This window comes from Anopheles coustani, chromosome 2 (genome assembly GCF_943734705.1).
Source record: "Anopheles coustani chromosome 2, idAnoCousDA_361_x.2, whole genome shotgun sequence".
NCBI lineage: Eukaryota > Metazoa > Arthropoda > Insecta > Diptera > Culicidae > Anopheles > Anopheles coustani.
In genome coordinates, this window is record NC_071289.1 from 75977268 (window position 1) to 75998414 (window position 21147).

Sequence of the window (21147 nt, forward strand, 5' to 3'; positions counted from 1 at the left end):
CTGCATTTGCGTGTACACGAAATGCGCTTGTTAGTGCTACGAACTCTATTTCAATCTAAACAAAACTGTGCAGATAGATTAAAAATATGTATATGAAACACAGTCTACAAAAAAATGTACGTCCGACTGAAGTAAGAGTCAAACTTAGGCCCCCCCGTTAAGCATTGTATTGTTTAAACAACGAAACAAAACAAAAAAGAAGTCCTAGTGAAAAACTCCATTATTGAATGAACGGTGAACGGTGAACATAGATACACATTCCAAATTGCCTTGAAATTTTATGTAGCGCCTATATTCGCCTCTTGTAGGAAAAAAACACAGACAAAGATGTTGCCTAAGTGTAAAACTTCAATTAAAGTGTCCGCCGTTTAGCAGCAGTAGCAGCAAGTGTCGAGCAATAGCATAGCATTTAACACATCCTACAAAAACTCATCGGTACCTGGCTAGAGACATTGAAGAATAGAAACGTTGTTGTAGTAGAAGTGCGCTCAACAAAAGGCAACGACATATGGTTTTAAAATGCGAGACACGTGGTGGAAAGCAAAAAGAAAGAATACACACTAATCGTTGCTTAAAGCACCAGGCTGAAGAAAAAGATATTAGTTTTCGATGGATTTTATTCTCTTCGCACCTCATCCCAACGAACGGTTTTGCAATATTTGACTCGCGTAAAACGTTGCTATCGAAAGCATGCAGGAACAATTAAATGGACTAACAAACAAAAACGAGTTCTAGGCAGATTTATGTAATAGTATATACAACCACCTTCTGAAGTATCTGACGCTGAACACTAGTGGTGGGTAAATTCGACAAAAAATCGGAACCGCTTCCGAATGACTCCACCAATATCGGAAGCGGCTCCATAAGGTAGGTGCAATACTCCGAGCTCGGAACCGTCCGGAGCCGTCCGGAACCGTCCGGAACCGTCCGGAACCGTCCGGAATCGTCCGGAGCCGCTAGTCGGCAGCCGGAACCGACCGGAGCCGGAGTCGTTCGGAACCGTCCGGAACCGTCCGGAACCGTCCGGAACCGTCCGGAACCGTCCGGAACCGTCCGGAGCCGGAGCCGTCCGGAGCCGTCCGGAGTCGTTTGGAGCCGTCCGGAGCCGGCTCCGGCTGCCGACTAGCGGCTCCGGACGGTTCCGGACGGTTCCGGACGGCTCCGGACGGCTCCGGACGGCTCCGGCTCCGGTCGGTTCCGGCTGCCGACTAGCGGCTCCGGATGACTCCGGATGACTCCGGACGGCTCCGGACGGTTCCGGGCGGAATCGTGGGTTTTACTAAGCCGGAATCGGAGCCGGTTTAAAGATGCTCGGAAGCGGTTCCGGGCGGTGGGTGCGGTTCCGAGAACCCATCACTACTGAACACGCCGGGCTTGTGTCACACCTTTTTTAGGCCTTTTTTCTACTGCTCATAGCAGACAATAGAGATTAGTTTATTTTTGCAATGTTGAAAACGAAAGTAGAAACGTATGATAATATATAAACTCCAATTAAAACATAAGGTAAGCAGCCAAGCAAGAGAGCAGGTGTGGGAGTCCAGTATATTAAATAACCGTTCAAAAGACACTTTAAATCCCATTCAAAAGTAACCGTTAAAAGAATAAGAAAAAAAAATCAAAAACTATGCAAAAATTGGTTCAAGGAAACGTCTCCAGTCGAAACGTGCTTAAATACAAAAACAATATACAGGAAGATGGTGGACGAACGAATGGCTGCATATGCGGGAACGCGGCGGTACGCAGGAAAACTGCATGGAAGCGCTATGTGCTAGAGTTAAGTTAAAGGCAGTTAAAAAATAAACCTCGTGTAAATCCACTTCTACTGGTACGATACTTAAGCGAAGGAGAAGGCAGAGTATGAATGTTGAATGCGGTGAGCAGAACAGAATGTACGCAACGTGCAAGGTATGAAATGATTGTCGAAGAAATAAACAAAAATGTGAAATAATTTGTGGATGTTAGTTTATCCTTATTCAATTTTGTCTTTAATTCACATCGATAGTTTAAATTATATCGCGATAAATTAAAACCCACGTGGTCGGTACGGATTTCGAATTCGTTTTGTTTACTATTTCAAACAAATCTACTGTAAACTGAATACGAATTGTATCGTATATTTTTCCTACTCCTTTTCGCTAGCTTTATGTTTTGCAAAATATTTGTCTTTTCAGGGGTTAATAGATAATCGGCTGAAACCTTCGAATAGTTTTAATTACAATAAATGAAAATTAAAAATTGGATAAATGCATAATTTCTTCTTGTGACCGTTGCTATAATCCTTATTTTAGTAACCTTAGTCATAAGGTAAATATGTTCAAAAAGCATCGCGACGCGCTGGTATTCCGATAGAGGTGGGTGTCGAAGCTCGAGGAGAGTGATTCCTTACTTTTTAAGCGGCAAAACAGTAAACCATTGAGCAAAAAGTAAATTTGCATTATCTTTACTTCGTTCACTTCGATATATCCACGTTAAACTGCCTCATTAGAGTTCAAGATTTAAAATTGAAAGGACTGTTCAGACCTTAATCGACACATTTATCAATAACAACAAAAGAACTGTGGAGCGAATTGTCAATATACCGCTAAGAGAAACACATTGCTTGAAATTTTCTTAACGTCTTGAAAGCACTTTCACCACATATTTCATGCAGCATGAGGAGCAAAACACACTACAGCTTGGATCTGATTGAAAAGCTCCCTGTTGGGATCGGATCCGGCTCCGACTTTGCATCTCTCACCGACTGACAGAAGGCGCTGGAGACAACGAAACGGCCACAGTGGCGATTGTGGAAAATTGATTTTTTCTCGTAAAAACAAACCGCGTTTGGGAGGACACTGTGGCGTTTCGTGTTGTCGTGCAAAACGTTCATGAAAAGCGCCTTCCCTGTCATGATCGCCAACGAAATAGGTGCAATCGTTTGCGTTCGGTGAAGACGGTGAAAAGTGTTTGTTGCGGTGAAAGTATTCGGCAGATACTCCGTTGGGAACACATTTCTAAAACTTTCCTCACCCACCCCAACCCCCACATCCAACCACGTTTTGGCAAGAGATTTTTGTGTTGAAACAGGTTTTTTTGTGTGGCAGGGGAGGAGGCAGGAGGGTTTTGTGGAGCATCTCTGTCGAACGTGGACGGTTTTTGGAGGTCGAATTTCCCTAGTGTTTAGCCGTGGTGTGTAGCCTAGCACAATGGCCAGTCCACGTACACGTCGCGTTCTGAGCGAACTGAAACCATCGGATGGGAACAATGTAAGCAATGACTTTTCGCTATGCTTGATTAGTTCTGCTCGCTGGTACCATATGTGACCGTACGCTGCCCTAACGAGCGGTTGACTAATTACCTTTCCGTGCTCAACAATCACCAATTTGCAGAAATGTTTCGAGTGTGGAACCCACAATCCCCAGTGGGTTTCGGTAACGTACGGCATCTGGATATGCCTCGAGTGTTCCGGCAAGCACCGTGGCCTCGGGGTGCACCTTTCCTTCGTGCGCTCTGTCTCGATGGACAAGTGGAAGGACATCGAGCTGGAGAAGATGAAGGTCGGTGGTAATCGGAAGGCACGAGACTTTTTCGACACGCAGGACGACTGGGATGATACGGCACCGATCCAGCGAAAGTACAACACTCGGGCGGCCGCCCTCTATCGGGATAAAATTAACGCGCTTGCCCAGGGCCAGTCGTGGGATGCGTCCAGCGCGGCGGCACGGGTAAAGGCTGCCGGGCACTCGGGTGGTGGCGGTAGCAGCAGTGGCCACAGTTCGGCCAGCAGTGGCAGCTCACATTCCAGGGGCGGTGGATCGACGGGAGGCTATCAGAATGGCGGCGATTCGTACTATCAGGATGGTGGCAGCTACCAGCAGTATCAGACGCCGGAATTCAAGGCTCAGAAGGAAGACTTCTTTAGTCGCAAGCAGGAGGAAAACGCTTCCAGACCAGAGTAGGTACATCCTAGAGTGGAGATGTTGATCATTATTAATCCATGTTTCGGGGTGCCCTTTTCTTTTCTACAGAAATTTGCCACCCAACCAAGGAGGAAAGTATGCCGGGTTCGGCTACACGATGGATCCGCCACCGCGCAGTCAATCGCACGAGCTTTTCGATACCGTTCAATCATCACTGGCTACTGTGAGTTTCTTATTTCCCGTTACCTTGGCGACGGTTATACTGTGCTCCCAGCATTCTTAGAATCTACATTTCTAATCTTCTACAGGGCTGGAATGTGTTCTCGAAGGTGGCCAACGTGGCCAAGGAAAACGCTCTCAAGTACGGAAGCATGGCCTCGCAAAAGGTAGTTGAAGTTTCTAGCAACGTTTCAGAGAAGGTAGATGTCTCACGCACTTTATCTTTTATTTGCTTATTGCGGTTTTCATATTGTTTTGTATTCATCTCATACAAACCCCTTATGTTGTCTGTTTTTATTTTTCCTTCGGTTCTTTCACCCGCACCAAACGTATGTTTGTGTTGTTTATGTACGTGCGAAAATGGCGCACAGGTTAAGGAAGGTACGCTACTGGAAGGAGTCGGGTCTCAAGTGTCCAGTTTGGCGACAAAGGTTCGTATGTTTGCGATATAGAGCCTCCGCTATGAATCGCCATTGGTGCCTTTTGTTAGCTTTTCATCAATGCACACTGTTTTAATTTGCGCGTTTCTGACGCCATAAGAAGTTCCATGAAATTAACATGCTTACCCTTTTCGATGCAGGTAACCGAAGTAAGTCGCAAAGGATGGGGTGGAATCGGAGCCCCAGGCGGAAGTTACAGCACCCCGTCCGGAAGCAACGATCAGTACAGCAACATTTCCTCGGACAGCGGCGTCAACAGCCCGATCAATGGACGCCAGCAGCAGCACCGCGGTTCTTCCGGATCGAACCGCAACGGCGGCGGCGATTCTTGGTCCAACGGTAGCGGTGGTGGTGGAGCCGGTGGCTGGCAGAATGATAGCAATTCCAACAGCTTGCCACAATCGTACCAGAATGCCGACAATGGCGACGATGATGGCTGGACCGGATTCGAGTCGTACTCGGGACCAACGCAGGGGTCCTCCACAAAGCCGACTTACGGCGCTTCCTCCGCCGATCCGGCCAGTGTTGACCTGCGCAATGATAACTTCGAGCGGCAGTCAAAGTCCGGTGGATCGCGCCGAACCAGTAACAACGGTGCTAACGGCAGCAGGCAGTCGATGAAATCCCAGTCCAGCGTGGAGCAGGACTTTGCCGGCCTTGATATTAAAAACAACCGAGCACCGAAGAGTGGCGGCAAGAAGGCGAACAATAACGCCGAGGATGACCTCTGGAACATGTTGAACAACTAAACCAGGGGGGGTAGAGAGAGCTGTGCTCCTATTTCCTTTCCCCCCGGGATGGTGTGTGAATTTTATCGAATCGAACTACGAGACTTACCCATTGCCAGATGAATGACTTACGTCCCGAGCCCCTTCCGCCCTCCGTTTCCCTGAATCCTTAAACTTTCGTGGATTCCGATATGTACCCGCAGAATGTGTTATCCGATGTATTATAAGGTTGAAGCGTGCGATCATGCGTCGGTCGTTTCCTTGCAGAACATCACTCCGAATTCAGATCTGGTGGACGTTAAGCGTGTGTAGTGCAAGGATATAAACAAAGCAGGCTTCTTATCGGAGGAAGAAAAAAAAGAAAGAGATAATAGACAGAAAGAGAAAGATAGAGAGAGAGAGAGAGATAGAGAGAAAGAATTAGGCTGGCAAAAAAGAAAAAAATGGTATATATATACACATATTCTATATTCTAGTTGAAAGTGAAAGCGGCAACGAAAGTGGACCGTCCTCAGGACGGCCACCTTAGTGCAAATCAATCCCCGATTGTCTCCCCGCCCCGAACCTCCCCACGTATCCATATTTTAGCAAAATGACTATGTTTATGAAGATGAGGAAAAAAAAACAGATCGTGCGCCACGCCGATGATGATAATAAAATTGGTCGTACTTGTATAATCCCCAAACGGGCTTCGGGGTTTGTGATGGAAAATGTAGCATCCGAAGTGTGTTTCGCAGTGGTCAATACATTGTTAGAGGGAGTAATTTTCTTGATATTTGTTTTGGCTCTCGAACGGCAGATTGAAAAGGATTATTGAATAACCAATGTCGGAAACAAGTCAGCAAATCAGTTTTAATTTCGTTGATAGGAAAATTATCACCTCGAAATACGTCGTTTTTATGATGCCTTTTCCAAAGGAACTATTTCTTCGTACTGACGTAATATATTAGGTCATGTTGCTACTCAAGACCTATCACTTTATAGAATTTCTTTTTAATCTTCTAAGGGCCTGCGAATGTTTGTAAAATATACCTAGAGTTCTCACAGGTCAAAACCACGTAACTCCCGCGGAATGCTTATACAGTAATAACCGAAACGGTGCGCGTGTCTATTGACTCGGATGGTTATCAACGTTACGTGTGCGGCTAGAGTTTTTAAATTTATCAAACGACTAAAGCCGTCGAAAAAGCGCTCATACCGCGATCGCGTCCAGCGCTTTAGTTTGTGATCGTGGATGGAATATAATTGCTCATCAACGAGGAGCTGTGTTGGGGAACCTAAGCGCGAGTGTTGGCCGTCAAGGGGTTACCACAAACGAGAGGCAATTTATCATTCAGGCAAATGGGAGGTCCGGGTCCGTCGTCGACTCCTACGGAACTACGATGTTGCTGCTTTCGCATTCACGTCACTAATCGCATCTTTGACTCCAACCTGCTACCGTATATTTCGATTGAAGAATAATATTTCCCCCATGTGACGCCATAGAAGCGGTTCGTCCTGTGATGGACTCGCGGTGAACTGTTGACATGTAATCGTCGTGGGTCATTTGATGGAGGGAGGACTGGTTGCGGGCAAAACACCCACCGTCACAAAGGGGTGTTGAGCCTGAGAGCAGATTGATCTTCAAGCAAGGTAGAACATAAACCAACGCACTTAAAGGCCGCGATGCTGAAGCGCTGCGCGATCGCTCGTCATCCCGGAACTTGACAGCCAGCCAGCTGAGCTCCCACAGTGACACATTTTGTAGCCAGTATGGGGGCCGATTTGAAATCGACTGTCGTTTGTCCCACAACCAGAATAAGGTTACGCGGGGGATGAATCAGAGAAATGTGCTTTTAGTTTCCTATCTGAAAATATCGAAATGCTTGAATTCAATTTTAGAAAAACGTAAAAAGAAGCCGTAACGTCGGCGAAATGTTAAACCCGGAAGTTTGTCCCTCGCTGTAGTCGACATTAAATTTTAAAGATGCCCCATCCTAGTCTTGTATGGTATTTAGTTTCTCATTCGAACAGGTTTTCTTTAGTCGTCTCGGAGGGGTTCGTCTTATAAAAAAAGGTTCTTTTATAAGGCACCAAGGATTAAGGAAGGGTGGGGCCGTACAAGAACACCGTTTCTCATTCTCAACCTCACCGAACGATTCGGAGTAGTTGATGAGAGTCGTTTGAAAGCCAATTAGAGGAACAAAAGAAATCTAATCTTCTATCGTTTTCGTGAAGAAGAGCTGAAGATCTGTGTTTTAACTATTGTGTGTTAAACGAGGACATTACAGGTGCGTCCTTGCGTGATTAAGAAAGAGTTCCTTTTTCGTTGTTTCGTTGTAGAAAAAATACCACACCAACCGTTGCGATATTTAACCTTTCTATCGGCGCGACAAGAGTTCGATTGATGCCGCGTTTCGGCTCGTGAATGAACGGAAATAACCATGATCTGAGAGCTTAATAGGTACTTTGTTGCTCGGTTCCGCATTGAGGGGTTGAATGAGGTAATTGTTGTGGGATTAGATACGCGGTTGCCCCTTTTAGGATATCTTTCGAAAGGTTCGCCGGACCTAACCCCGTTGTGGCAAGTAATTTTGGAAGATATTTTAGTTTGTTTAAAAAAAACCTTCACCTACAACTGATATGATACAATTCACAATATGCAAACTTTATTGAAAGACTATCTTTAAAACGACCGCCTATTACCAATCGAACCGGTGATCACTCACCAGATGATGATGATGGTGATGATCATGATGATCTCCACAGAAATGAGTCGTTTTGACACGCAAATGTGCTGCCGGGACCATTTAAATGCAAAATGGTTTGGCGACGCTGTCACAATCCTCCCGCTAGGTTCGAAGGTCTCAAGAGCGGCCACACGCGCTTGACCGTGTCCTTGAGGCACATGCGCATGCGGCGCAAATCCTCCGTGCCTGCGATATTATAAAAGTTATAATTTACCGCTTCCAGGGACTTCGTTGGCGGTATTCGATCCTTTTGGTTAAGACGACGCTGATGAAGTTTTCGAGCGGACGAAAGGTACGCAGAGTAATGATGCGACATGTTGGAGGAACTGTTCCTGTACAGAAAAAAAACATTGAAGATTGTGACGGCAAACTTGTCCGATAAGTGCTGGATGACAAATTTATCGCCACTTGAGTGGAAATATTTATAGCTGATTTTTCATCGGAAATTTTTGGCGCTGCCTTGCGCTGACACTCGAAATGTTTGACCGCGTCCCCTTTGACGGTGACAACCGTTTCTGTGGACGGAAAGGAAGCCACCCGCCCTTGAACTTCTTGCGCCGATCAATGGGCCATCGATAAGTGATCGCTGAAGGAGATGGATCGTTTGAGCGGTTTGTTTCAATGCTATTAAAACTGAGTTGAGTGCATTTTCCACGTTCACCCTCGTAAGGCAGGTTATAAGCTTCTTTGCAGATGCATGTTTAACCTTTAAAGTCACAGTATCGTTTTAAAATTACAGATCGCTAAAAGCATCCACGTGGTAGCCATATTTTTAAATTTTGATAGTAATTATTTATCGTTAACTAAAAATGCTCAATTTAGTAAGTGTTTTAGCGTTCAAAGTTGATGTTAGGAAATTTTGAATTGTAAAAAATTTCGTTTTATCTGGTTTAAAAGTCCTTATTGTTAAAAGTACCTGTGAAAGTTTATAGTTGTAAGATACACGATGGTTTCAAAAGCATATTGTTTTTTATTTGCAACAATTTTTTTTACTTTCGATACTATTTAAAAAATAATTGGTTTTGGTGCATGTTATTTCCACCACCATTGTTGTTTGTCTTTTACCCAAATTTCTTTTTTTAACTTCATTTTTAATATTGAGTGACACTAGAAAAGCAACGAAAAACATTTAAATTACCACGATGCATATCAATTGTAAGAAAAAAATTCGTTTTGGTATTGAGATATGACAAAATTTCCTTATTTCTTAATTAAATTTTTAAATTACGGAAATTTATGCAAAAGACGTTACAGTAAACAGAGAATAGCATATTTTGCAGGATTGATTTGATAAGGAATATTGTAGTTAAAAAAAAAATGCTACAATACACAGATGGTACATGTTTTGTATTTCGTCCCAGAGCATAAATAATATTTTGCTTTGGGTTAAAAATGTTCAACTCTAATTAAAAATTAAAATCTTAAAAGCATAATGCTGTTGTTAAGCAACATATCCGTTTTGAGACTTGAGTTTTTGAGGGTTAAGATGTCCAAAACTCCAAAAGTTTCTACAGTTTAAGGCCGTCCACAAAACCTCTTCAGCAGGCTTGAAGGAAGTGTCCGTTACCTCGGGGCGTTTGCTGGCATCATTTGTTTCGCCCGGCGACGGCCATCTTTTCCACTCGATAGCTTGATAGCGTCGGTATCAACCGCGCGACAAGGCGACATCGTTCGGGCTTTTCATCGTTCATGTCGCAGCGAGCGCATTTTTGGGGGATAATCTCGATCGCCTCGAGAAGCAGAAGTAACGCCGCCCCGAAAGGCCGGTAGGTACGGCCGGATCGCTCCACACCCGTCGCTCTGTAACCGGTCTCGGGCGTCCCAGGGAGGGCCGACGGCGAAAAAGGTCGCCCGGTTTGTAAATTGACTTCTTTTTTAAACTCGTTCGAACGCACCGTGAGCGTCTTGCGCAAAGCGCGTCTTCGCGGGAGGAGGATCATCATCCACGTGGGTCGGAGATGAAAATTCATCTCCATTTACCTAGCGGAAAAGGGGGTAAAAATTAGCCTCAAAATTTCCAACTTTATAGCCCCGTTTCTGATTGCACGTTCGATGCAGTTTTATTGCCTTTCCATTTTGTTAAAACTTCCTCTAACGCTCTGTGAGGGTCAATATCCTTCCTAGAAGCGAATTGGGTGAACAAAAACAAATCGAATCCAATAAAAGGAAGCCGACACCGATGGCGATTTTTCGTTTTTATGGCGATGTGAAAATGTGCACGACAGTTCGCCGGAGGCCAAGGGCAACGCGCGTTGGTCGGTATGTCGCGCGGAACTTGAATCGGCGGACGTTACTTGTTGCATTCCTTAGAAGAAGTAGAAGAAGAAAAAAATACTAACCTTTAAATGTCTTTACATCCAAAGGCAATGATTGTTGGCAAGTAGAGACGGTGAGGAATTTTTTTTGTTTCTCGTCAACTAGGAAATCTTTTGCAAACATTAGATGTCGATCGATATCGTATTTTATGTGCGGCTTCGCGCAAAAACAAAACGAAGATGGCGCATCCTCGTAGGATATTTACCATGGGAATACAAAAAAAAGGCCAAGTGAATGTCACTGCCAAACTCATCAATTCGGAAGAGAACAATTATCGTTAATCATTGGGTCGAGGTTGTGATCGAGTCGAGCGTCTGTCCCTACAGTTTGTCCGGGAGTTGAGTTTGCATGCTCCATCAAGTAATTCTGCTCCCGGGTTCTGACAGACAGATTGACAGCAGGGATCGTCGGCCATTATCGCACCACCTGTCGCAGAACTGTGAAAAGGAGCGGTCGCCAAAAAAAACAGAAGCATCTGGGCGAAGGAAAAGTGCATCCCAATTAACGCAAGGACGTGTGCGATAATTGACGAAAATGTGTGAACACCGATTTGCATCAAAAGGCCGGACAACGTGAAGGTGAACTAGACATCAGTGTGGCTCCTGGAGCTTGGAATTAATTTTATTGAACTCTCGGAAAAAAAGTCATCACCAAGAGTAGCGCTGGGGGTTGTTAAATTAAAAGCCGTGAAAAACCCATCTCCGATCCAATTTTCCTTTCATCTCACGATAAGATTAAGCTCACGAATTAAGACCCATCGGTGCCAGGTGTGAACGGATTATTTTGACGAATCGTTATCGTGGATGAAAAAAAGGAACAAACCTATCTCGGGCGTTGCGTTTGCGGCGCTTTAGCAATTCTGTACCGAATATGACAAATCGACTTCCACCGTTCGGTTCGGTAAGGATTAGCATACAGATCGGGGCGGTAATTTGTCTTCCGTCGATGCCTGCGCGCGGTGTGGCTTACCAGAAGATCCTCCTTCAAGATTAATGAGCCTCCAAAATAAGCCGCACCAGTCTTAAGCGTTGTCATTCCATTTGGATCGCTTCTGTCTTCTTTCAAACATTGTTGATTCTTCAAGACTTACTGCTTCTTCTTTTGCCTGATTTGATTTTGTTTAAATGTAATCACAAGCGTGGATCACAAAACAATAGTTGAACGGTGTTTTGGTGATCGTCGATAATGTGCACATGAGCTTCCATCATCGGGTAGGGTCATTATGAATTAATTTCTCGGCTCCATAGCATGGTGATAAATCACCAACGTGCGAGGCTACCGAGCCAAAGGTCAAGGATGGGAGGGATGGTTTCAGATTTGCGATTTTTCTTTAGCATATTTTTATAATACTCTTTTTGGTTTTGGTTCATATTTTTCCACGAACTACAACGATTCAGATTGAACCATAGGTATTGGCTCAAAATTGAACTTTTGTACGAGATTTTGAGTTATGAATTACTAAAATATTGAAATATGGAAACAAGTAAAAGTTTGATAGTAGGATTACATTGTAGCAGGTTTCTGTTACAAGATATCCGATGTGTTGCAAAATGGGAAAAAAACAGAGATGCGTTTAATTTTTATTTAGAATAAATAAAACAAAACTACGATCGAATGTAAACTGTCATCCTTAGGTTTGGTTCTTCAGGGTCCTGTTAACATAAATAGCGATCGCTGAAAGAAATCGAATGATTTCCTGTTTCGAATTTTATTATTAACAATTTGGCAAACTGTCGACAACGAACGTTGCTGAGTTGTGAATAATTAACTTGTGTTAATGAATAACAATATCAAACAACCCTGAGTCTTCTGTTAGTAATAAAAGGTATATAAATTTGGGGATTTGGCTTGATAAAACGCATCGCTCTAAAGGCAACCGGATCACGCATTCTCACCAATCGCTCGCGATTATTTCTTGGTGTGCGTATTTTTAAACACAACATGAAAGAAAACCTGTTCACTATTCTAAGGAAGCAGGAAAAATGAAACACAAAATTTACATTTACGATCAAAAATGTGACAATGGTACAGGGAAACGTTGGGAGAATGGTTAGTTGGGATTTAAAATATTAAAAATTCATCATTTGAATTCTTGATGAAGGTCAAAGGAAGGATGCGAAATTATTAAAGATTACCGGTTGGCTTTAGCAGCCGTTTTGCATAGCGGCCTTTTCATTCGATCGCTGCTCGCTGGGCCGATACGATCTCGTTCTATTTGCGATGGCAATGGACATCAATAGGAACTAGTTCAATGTTGGCGTGCACTTCATGTCCCTGACCATCTCTGTGTCCGGATGCCCGCGTATCGGTTGACAGTTTCCTTGTTGCATCATTCTAGGTTCTATTGAACGCCGGCTCTTCCACTTCATCCCTCGCGAGATCGATTTTCCCATTCCCCGCACGGAGTCGCGTTCGTTTCGTCCGTCAAAATATTCACCTCACACAACGCAACAAAGTAGCAAAACCTCAGCGTAGGTGACAAAATGAAACATGTACAAGAGTCTTCAGACACAGGTCGGAACCCCAGACGGCGACCAGATGCTCCACTGTCGCTGGGAACCGGTTTCCGGTATTTGTGGACGCCAAAAAGGACGCGCTCACGATGCGAACTCGTGGGCCGGTTTGCTAGCGATTTCGGATTCCGCAGCTGTTTGTTGTAAAAATAGGATCCACCCCAAAAAGCCTCCGCCTGAGAATAGAAATTGAATTCTAGCACCGGTTCGATGTTGAATCCGGTTGGGGTGTTATTTTTCTTTGATGCTATTAATTTATACGAGCCAGTTTAAAACTGTATGCCTATTTTTGTGCTTGAAACGTCTGAGGATCGTATCGATGGTTTGCCGCTCCTTTGTCGAAGAATTTTGAACCATAAAAACACGTAAATTCGTGGTTGGATCTTCAATCCACTCGGACGGTTCGGCTGACCTTCACGACGATAACGACGGAGCGGAAGGGTAATGGAGTGGTTTGATTGTGATTATCTGCCCGACAGCCTTCAGCCGAAGGTACGGATGCATAAAACCGATGCTCGAACGGTGAAGATGAGTGTGCGTCAGTAAATGAAGGTGGCTAAATAAACCAATCAAAATTCGACCCACCAATCAAGAAGGCTTATCCAATCCGTGGGGCTGCACTTTGGGCACTCTTCATTGCATCTTGTCGGCACGTTCGCCTCCGAGGGCTTGATAATGTCATGCATACCACTGTGACTTCATTCTGAGGAACGATGGCACGCGCGCTGGGCTTGAACTTTTCCACTTGCGTGCCGAACAAGGCGAGCAGCATCCTGGGCGAGTGTCATGAGTTTTATCAGTTTTATTGCTAGCCTTTTCACCTGCCGTTTTGGCCCCGAAACTCGACCCGGTCTGGAGGCTGTTGTTTTGGAAAAGGAAAACACCGGGGGAGAACCGCCAGAGACCGCGTCGCAGGGCGCTATAAATTACACCGTTCCGATAGCGATAGCTTTGCTCAACAATTGTGTGTGCGTTTAACCTCATGGGGCGCATGTTGCGAGGAGCCATTACTTTCAAGGGCGGCCTGGTTGCGGTCAGCATGGAGTGAAGATGCCAGTTAAATGCTGCAGATTTAAAGAAGATTTTTGCGCGACGGCTACCGTCGGCGGTAAAGTTCAAAGTTAATAAGCTCCGTCTCGCTGTTCTCATCGATAGTGGATTGGAATGTATACTTATAAGGGGTTGCCTAAGTGATCATATGTCAAATTTTAAATTTACATTAAGTCAAAAGTTGTCATTTCAGAATTGTCCAAGGATTGGATTGGCGAAAATTATTCAAACACACAACAATCTCAAAACTATAAATACTGTTTAATCAAACAAAAAAAAAAAAAATCAAAATCTTTCAATACATATTTGACTGTTTGTGTTTTCTTCAATACATTTTTGTTTACATTTTTTTTCAATACATTTTTGATTAGTCATACAATTGTTACACAATTGTTATTGTGCATATTCCAATTGGTTTTAAATTGCAATGAAAAGGACATATCATTCAAAAATTGAAATATAGGAAAATTATTTGCTACATTTTGGTTTCTGTTCATGCATAACAATGCTTTGAACATTACGTAACAAAAACATAAACTTTTCCAAAAATATTATTGTTATCGTGGACACTTTTTAAAAGTAGGTTTACACACCCATCCCGGCAAGGACGAATAGAAAAAATTAACCTTTCCCGCGACATTCCATCCGACCACGTTTTCCTAAACCGGGTTCGTCGCTTGTCGCCTCGTCGAGCTTCTTTCGCGACGGTTTTGCATTTTCAACTCGGCAAGAAAGCAAGAAATACGATCGCTCGATCGACCTGCCCGTTCTAGTTGAGTTGTTTTGCTTTTATCAGCTTTGGCGAACCGTAGAAACCTCACAGTTTCCCCGTGTTTCGTGATGTTTTATCGCGTTTGTTTGCTTCTTGTTTGCATATTTTACGCACTCATTCATGCGACTGATGGTGGAGAAGCTGGCGGGTCGTTTGGGGGTCGAAATGCTGCCACTGAGGCCATTTCTTCTGCCACCGCTTGGGGGAATGAAACAAGAAATTAAATAAATTCACCTATTTTGGAACGCTGACCGGGTTATATGTGGATGAGGTTTTTGTTTGTTTGTTCCTCGAACGGTACGGTTAGTATTATTTCAATATTCGGCTATATCGGTCCGTCTGGAGCCCGTTATCTTGCGCGTGGTCGTGCACGTTGAGACTGGGTCGCCCGTGTCGTAGGTCAGACGTGTGTTTGGAACGGGTTTTCCTCCTGCAACCGGTCAGCAAAACTACTTTCGAAGGATGAGACCCGCTGCTGGGCAGGCGTCGAGCGGGCCAAAGGAGGTGGGGGTATGCTGATTCGAGGCTATCGATGCGTCGTTCGGAATTGGCATGCGTTTCATTTCATTTTCATCATTTCACGAAATCGAAAGTGCCTTTCGCACTCGCTTCGATTCTGAAGATGTTGCGTTCGAGTGCTTTCTACGTCAACGATACATCTCTATTCTCAAACTAATCCCCCGGAACGGAAGAGCTAATGATTCGTCCCATGCAAATGAAGGATACTTCAGCTGTCCTTGCTATAATTAGTCACTGACACTGACGGTTGAAAATTTTCCACGCTCGCGTCAACGACCGGCACAGGCAGCTCGCCCATGACATTCGGGGCGCCTTTGAGTCAGCTAATTTTTGGGATCTTTTTTACCTCGAGTTTCCGGCCCGGACAAGAGGCTTCCAACATCTCGTTGGGAAATGTTCGAAAAGATGTCGTTCGCTTGATGAGCAACAGAAGATGGTTTCACAGCGTCAAAAGTGGACAAAATTCGACCTGATTTCAGCGAAGGAAGGAAATGGGAGCCATTTTTCCTCACTTCCATTGGACCGAGGGAGGGCTAGAAGGCTACTGATAGGCACCGGTTACGCGCGCTCGGATTAACTACCACTTGTTGGTGCAATAGATGTGTTCATCTAATCACTCTTTTATCTTGTTAACGACGTGTTGATGGGCTGAAGATCATCGAGTGAGTCCCAGTGGGGTAATAAAACTAAACAAGCCTATCCAACCGACTGCCGGGTAATATGTGATATGGTTATTGCGGTGATATAATGTATACCTTCCTTCGGATCGGTTAAGGCACGATCTTCAGGGTGCGCACTCCGGAATTCATCCATCGCTGAACCTCTGGACGAGTGTGTTCTCTGCCGCCGTATGACACGTTCTGATCTTTCATTGCATTTACAATGCTGTTACGGTGCAGCTAGGACATGCATGCTAATTTGCCCTGCAACTATGTGCTTACGATGCAAAATTATCGGTATTACAATCTAGGTGACATTCTCGCAAAGGTGATGGAAGCCATACAAATTAATGTGGGGGGAAGATCTTTCCCGGATAGAACATCCCGGATATTCCTGTCGATTGCTTGCTGTTTTTTCACTTAAGGTTTGTTTGAATTAATTTTTAAAAATTGTCTCAATTCAGTTTCACAAGAGATTGTAGAAGCTGTAGGATTATTATTTCTTAACAGTTTCGTCCATTTGACGATCGATAGTGATCGACGATAAGCCAAACAAGCCTTCACTGATTGACCTAATGGCTGTGTAATAGCTATAGCTTCATGAAAATGTCAACCATGTCCAAGCTACCATCGCGTTTACTGTTGTATCCCAAATCGCAACCGCCGTCTTATGACCCCTTGGCTCACCCCATATGGTTTTGCAGCTTCATAGCGTCCTCTAGCGGGTGCCGTGCCGGCCATCGGGTTAACCGTTAAAGCAGTAAGACCTCCCGGCCTACAACAAATCTAAAATCAATGTTCACCAAACCGCCATCCACCTTTATGGCCACGCCGGTGAAAGAGAAGTCTACTGTTGAGGCTGCTTCTCGTCATTTGAAACTGTCATAAACGGTAGGACGTTTGACCGGGGGAGGAGTAGAAACGATGAGTTCAAACCGCACCAGCCGAAGGCTACCGTTTGAACTTGAAGGCAACACAAGTGTCCCTGAGGGCAGCCGATCGGTGTAGTGGTTGGATGGTTGGCTTGTCCGCAAGAATGTTGAACTGAGAAGATGAAAGTTGAAAGGAGGTAGCATCCGGCGTGACTAGGTGACAAAAATAGGGTCAGTTCTAAGGGAAGCCGGGATTTTCTGAGCGTCCTGATTGGAAGCAGTTGATTGTGTTCAACTGATAACTGATGAATTAAACATTTAAAGTTCATCTAGGGTTTAATATGACTATTTGAATCAAGATTTCATATCGCAATGTTCTTACTTGTCGTATTTATGACACAGATTGTTTCAACGTTGTTGTCTTCTAACAAAAACAGTTATATTCACTATTGTTTTCCTTAATATACGGTTTAACCTAAATATACACTTTAACCAAGATTTTTAAGCATGGGAGAGTCCTGCGAGATTCAAAGGTCTTTTAACTTTTGGATGAGAGTGGATTCAGCAACAGGAAGCAGCAGGAAATACAAAATGTGTGTGACCATGCTCAACTCAGCTCAACTTTAAATAAAAACACATATGGTACACACATTTTCAATTGGCTATCAGAGCCTTTATCAATCACTTGGTTTCATTGAACTCTTTAGAAACTGTTGCACAAGATAAACATTGCCCTATGCTGATAAGACTAAGTTTACTGGATTAGAACAAATTGTCTATCTCCTGAATCATTTTTCTAAGAGAACAAGGATTTGGCTCAGGATAGTGATCAAGACAACGCCTCATCCAACGAGCAATGCATCCAACGAATAATGCAACTCAGCATTCTTGGAACATCGCGACTCGGCCCCTGGATCGTTGCGACTTGGACCACCATGATTATGCTGCGTTGCAGTTCTAGAATGCTAACCGCTAGAACTCGAAAGTTCAGGTGATATTCAGTCGTAGACCAAGTTAGGCAGCTATCAACCTGCATAGGTTATGGTAAATAAAGTTAAGTGTTTTTAAAAACCCAACCACCATGCAGTCGTGCGATAACTGATGTTTAAAACAAACACTATGCTTAAAAAAAGTTATAACTAAAGGTAGCACCTTACCATAATTTCACATTTACAAACGGTATACCGCTAGCATAGTGCACTGGCATTCGGTATCTATCACTAAAGATAACTTTGTGTTAACCCCACGCACGCTACAGCATCCGAAAGATCGCGACGATCGCGCGAACATCGCTTCCATACAGTCTTCATGATCGCGCGACATCTCCGAGATGATAGTGTCTCCACGGGCTGTCCGCATCATCTTCTTCTCGCTGCTTGGCCGGCTGAGAACAGCACGCGCGTGGTGAAGTAGGAGTACGCAGCCACCATGCGCGCGCGCGCGCGCGCGTGTATAAATAAGCCTTTGAAATTCGCAGCGCATTTCAGTCCGCTGTGGATTTTGGCGCGCTTTGGATCGTTCTGCGTTCGACCCGTACCCGGGTCCATTCCGGGGAACAGACTCGTGTTTAGGGCGTCCGTGCTAGGGGGAACTCCCGTGACCACGGTGTGGTGTGTGCGTGTGTGACCGTCGGTAATGAGTTAAACTGAAGAGAAAGGACTAAAGAATCCTTGCACTGCCAAGTGAACATAGTGTTACCAATCCGTGATAGTGAAAGTGCCATTCTTAGTAGTGATTATTTGACCCAACGAAACACCGTTTCGTTGATGGATTACCAGTTCGTGAGTTAGTCAGAAATAAACCCTCAGAAACACCCAAAAACGATCCCGGTTTATACTGTCTTGTGAAGTTCTTCCAGTGCTCAAAAATGGTGAGTTAACATTTGATTTGTGCAGATGTGTTTCTTGTACTGTTGAATAACGGACTCGTAAAACTTCGTTCGTGGTGTCGAGGACTATACGTGATGAGATTTTGGACTAGAATCCCGAAGACTTAAATAGTGTATGTTAAGCACGTCCGAGTGGCGAGCACTTTTGCTTTTGTGTTCCATTCCGTGGGTGTAAGAACGAATGGTCTTTAGATCCCTTTGTTAGAACACTCCGTTCAGGAGGTGAAAATTCTGGTTCTACTTTATCGTGCCATGGCGCCTGGACGTGTGAATGTGGGAGTCGGAAGGGACTGCGGAAAGATCCACTGTGTGGGTTTTAAAGTTGACAAGATTCTTGATGAACTGTCGTTGCGTGAAGTGGCTGCTCGCTTGCAAATAGATGGAAGAATGTAGATATTCTGTTGAGTTTGTCATGTCCGATGTAGATTCAATCGCTAGCTCGTGCTGGCCAGCAGCTTGGACGAGAACAGGACCTCCGAGCGTTGGCTCTGTGTGTAGGGATTTAATTTGTGCTTAGTAAAAACTTGCCGGACCTTCGTAAGGAGCACGGCAGAATAGCCACTGCACGTACCGATAAAAACGCTGGATAAATGGTCATGATTTACGACGAATGTGTTGCTTATGCAAATGTTTCACTGGCGAACAAGAGATCCTCCTCAGATGTGGGTTGTCACTCTTCTTCAAAAGGGCAAACAGGAGGATGAAGCTGGTCTAAGTACATTCCCGGGGTTTCTTTTGACTCTCCGCTCAATAAGCATTTTTGATAAATTTCTCTCGAGAAAATGAGTCAGTTACGACGAATTCTAAACAGGTAACCGTCCTAAACTTGCACCAGCTCTGCATCCGGTATTGAAAACACTAAAATGCATACATTACAAATCGGGATACAACAATCGCATAGTGCTTTGGTGACTCACATAGCATTAGAAATTCCAACCCCGACCAAGGATAGTGATACCGTGAACTTATACCTGGGAAATACAAGGCAAGGACATCGACAATAATTGGTCGATAGTAGAATCGGTTTTTAGTCATAGTTGCAACGGTGACTAATACAAACGGAGTGTCGAACGAGGTTGGATGATGCGCATCAAACGACTACAGGAATGTGGGAGGAAAATTTATTATTATAGTGTGATCAACAAGATTTGTTTTAGTTTGCTTGATTAGTTTCGATCGAATGTGGTTTCCTCCTTTTTTTGGGTTTCTTAAAATATAGTGAACACTACGAGTATAAAATATTTGAGTTGATATATTGCTCAGTCATTGTAAAATATTCTGAGAATGTTTTAAGATATTTTTTTTTATCTTCAATAATTGCTCCACTTATTGTTTTATGTTACTGTTAAGTGATGCTATCATATGTTACATTTGAAATTATTACACATATAACATTTTTCGATCATTTATCAGTTCTTTAAAAAACATTTACATTTTTCAATCATTCATCCGTTTGCAATAGGAACATTTCAAAATTTCCTACTTATTTGGTTTTGCTAATAATTTTTTTTTTTTGAATGCGATCTTTGGTATACTATGCGATCATATCGCGTATTATATGATCGTTGCTAAGTTGCATTCTGGTGACATTATTGAATCTCAATCCATTATAGTAAGAAATGGTCAAGGAAACCACATCAAAAAGAGACATTTAAATAAAGTTTTAAAAAATGCTACATCTATTAGATCACGATCCAATATTTATCACCCCAACACTTCCTGTTGCATCACTGTTTAATCGTTGGTTGAGCTTTCTTCCTGACTTATATAATCATGTGTTGATATTTGGATTGCTTTAACTTACCGATTAAATGGGTTCATTTGTTTTTTGTTTAGCGTGAACCAAATCGAAAAAGAAACTCAAAACGCTTACCCCTTCTCTAAGCCGTTCCCAAATAAAACATCTAAATTCACTTCTGTAACTGTTACGGACCGACGCCACCGTCCTCACCTACATGTCGTCCAGGGTGTGCGACATTTAACGAGCTCATTGTTTGATCTTCCAACGGGCCGGGTCCAGGTGATATGGTTTCGGAATGGTTCCATTGGAAGCTGGAGCGAAAACCTGGGGGGAAAATCTGCGCCAATACTAACAAAATGCATAACTCGAAGGGGTAAGGGTGGGCAAGGAGTCGTAAAGAGGGACGGAATGCGAAATGTTGGGTTGCTCGGCGTTCGCCGGTGCTACATGGAAACTTCATTATCATTTCGCTGCTCTCAAGCCTTAAGATGGCGGGATTGAAGATATGCAACCCTCTTGCCCGGACGGTATCTTTCCAACCGTTCACCCTGTTTTCCGCCACCAAAAAACCCCGGCGAGGTCAAAGGCTAGCGAGCCGATTTGTCACGGCACTAAACGAGCACCGTTGTTCTGTTCCGGGGGGTACTCGACGTTCGCTTGCATTTGATTGCAGGAAACAACAACACCACGGCACGGCCCGGCGTGGTTCTGCACCTCTCGGGGCCACCTGACACGGGTTGGATGACGACGTTGGACACGCGCCGTCTCATAAATATGTATGATTGATATTTGGCTATGCTAA

The 21147-nt window shown here is 44.0% G+C and overlaps 1 protein-coding gene across 2 annotated transcripts; it reads left to right on the forward strand.

The window, feature by feature from the left end:
• The first annotated feature begins 2762 nt into the window (after positions 1–2762).
• Positions 2763–5977, forward strand: LOC131267653 (ADP-ribosylation factor GTPase-activating protein 1). Of its 2 annotated transcripts, none has more exons than XM_058270581.1 (6): positions 2763–3245; positions 3369–3934; positions 4008–4122; positions 4208–4318; positions 4490–4549; positions 4699–5977. In XM_058270581.1, the coding sequence occupies exons 1-6, from the start codon at positions 3186–3188 to the stop codon at positions 5305–5307; spliced, it is 1521 nt and encodes a 506-aa protein (XP_058126564.1). In that variant the 5' UTR covers positions 2763–3185; the 3' UTR covers positions 5308–5977. The 2 variants fall into 2 exon arrangements, with proteins under 2 accessions (XP_058126564.1, XP_058126565.1); XM_058270582.1 differs by having other exon boundaries at positions 4208–4285.
• Positions 5978–21147: the final 15170 nt, after the last annotated feature.

Bases quoted from the DNA above. Each gene is read 5' to 3' on its own strand.
- LOC131267653 (XM_058270581.1), top strand. From the start codon at position 3,186: ATGGCCAGTCCACGTACACGTCGCGTTCTGAGCGAACTGAAACCATCG. The intron at 3,246-3,368 runs GTAAGCAATGAC...ACCAATTTGCAG, and splicing joins AACCATCGGATGGGAACAAT to AAATGTTTCGAGTGTGGAAC. The intron at 4,123-4,207 runs GTGAGTTTCTTA...AATCTTCTACAG, and splicing joins TTCAATCATCACTGGCTACT to GGCTGGAATGTGTTCTCGAA.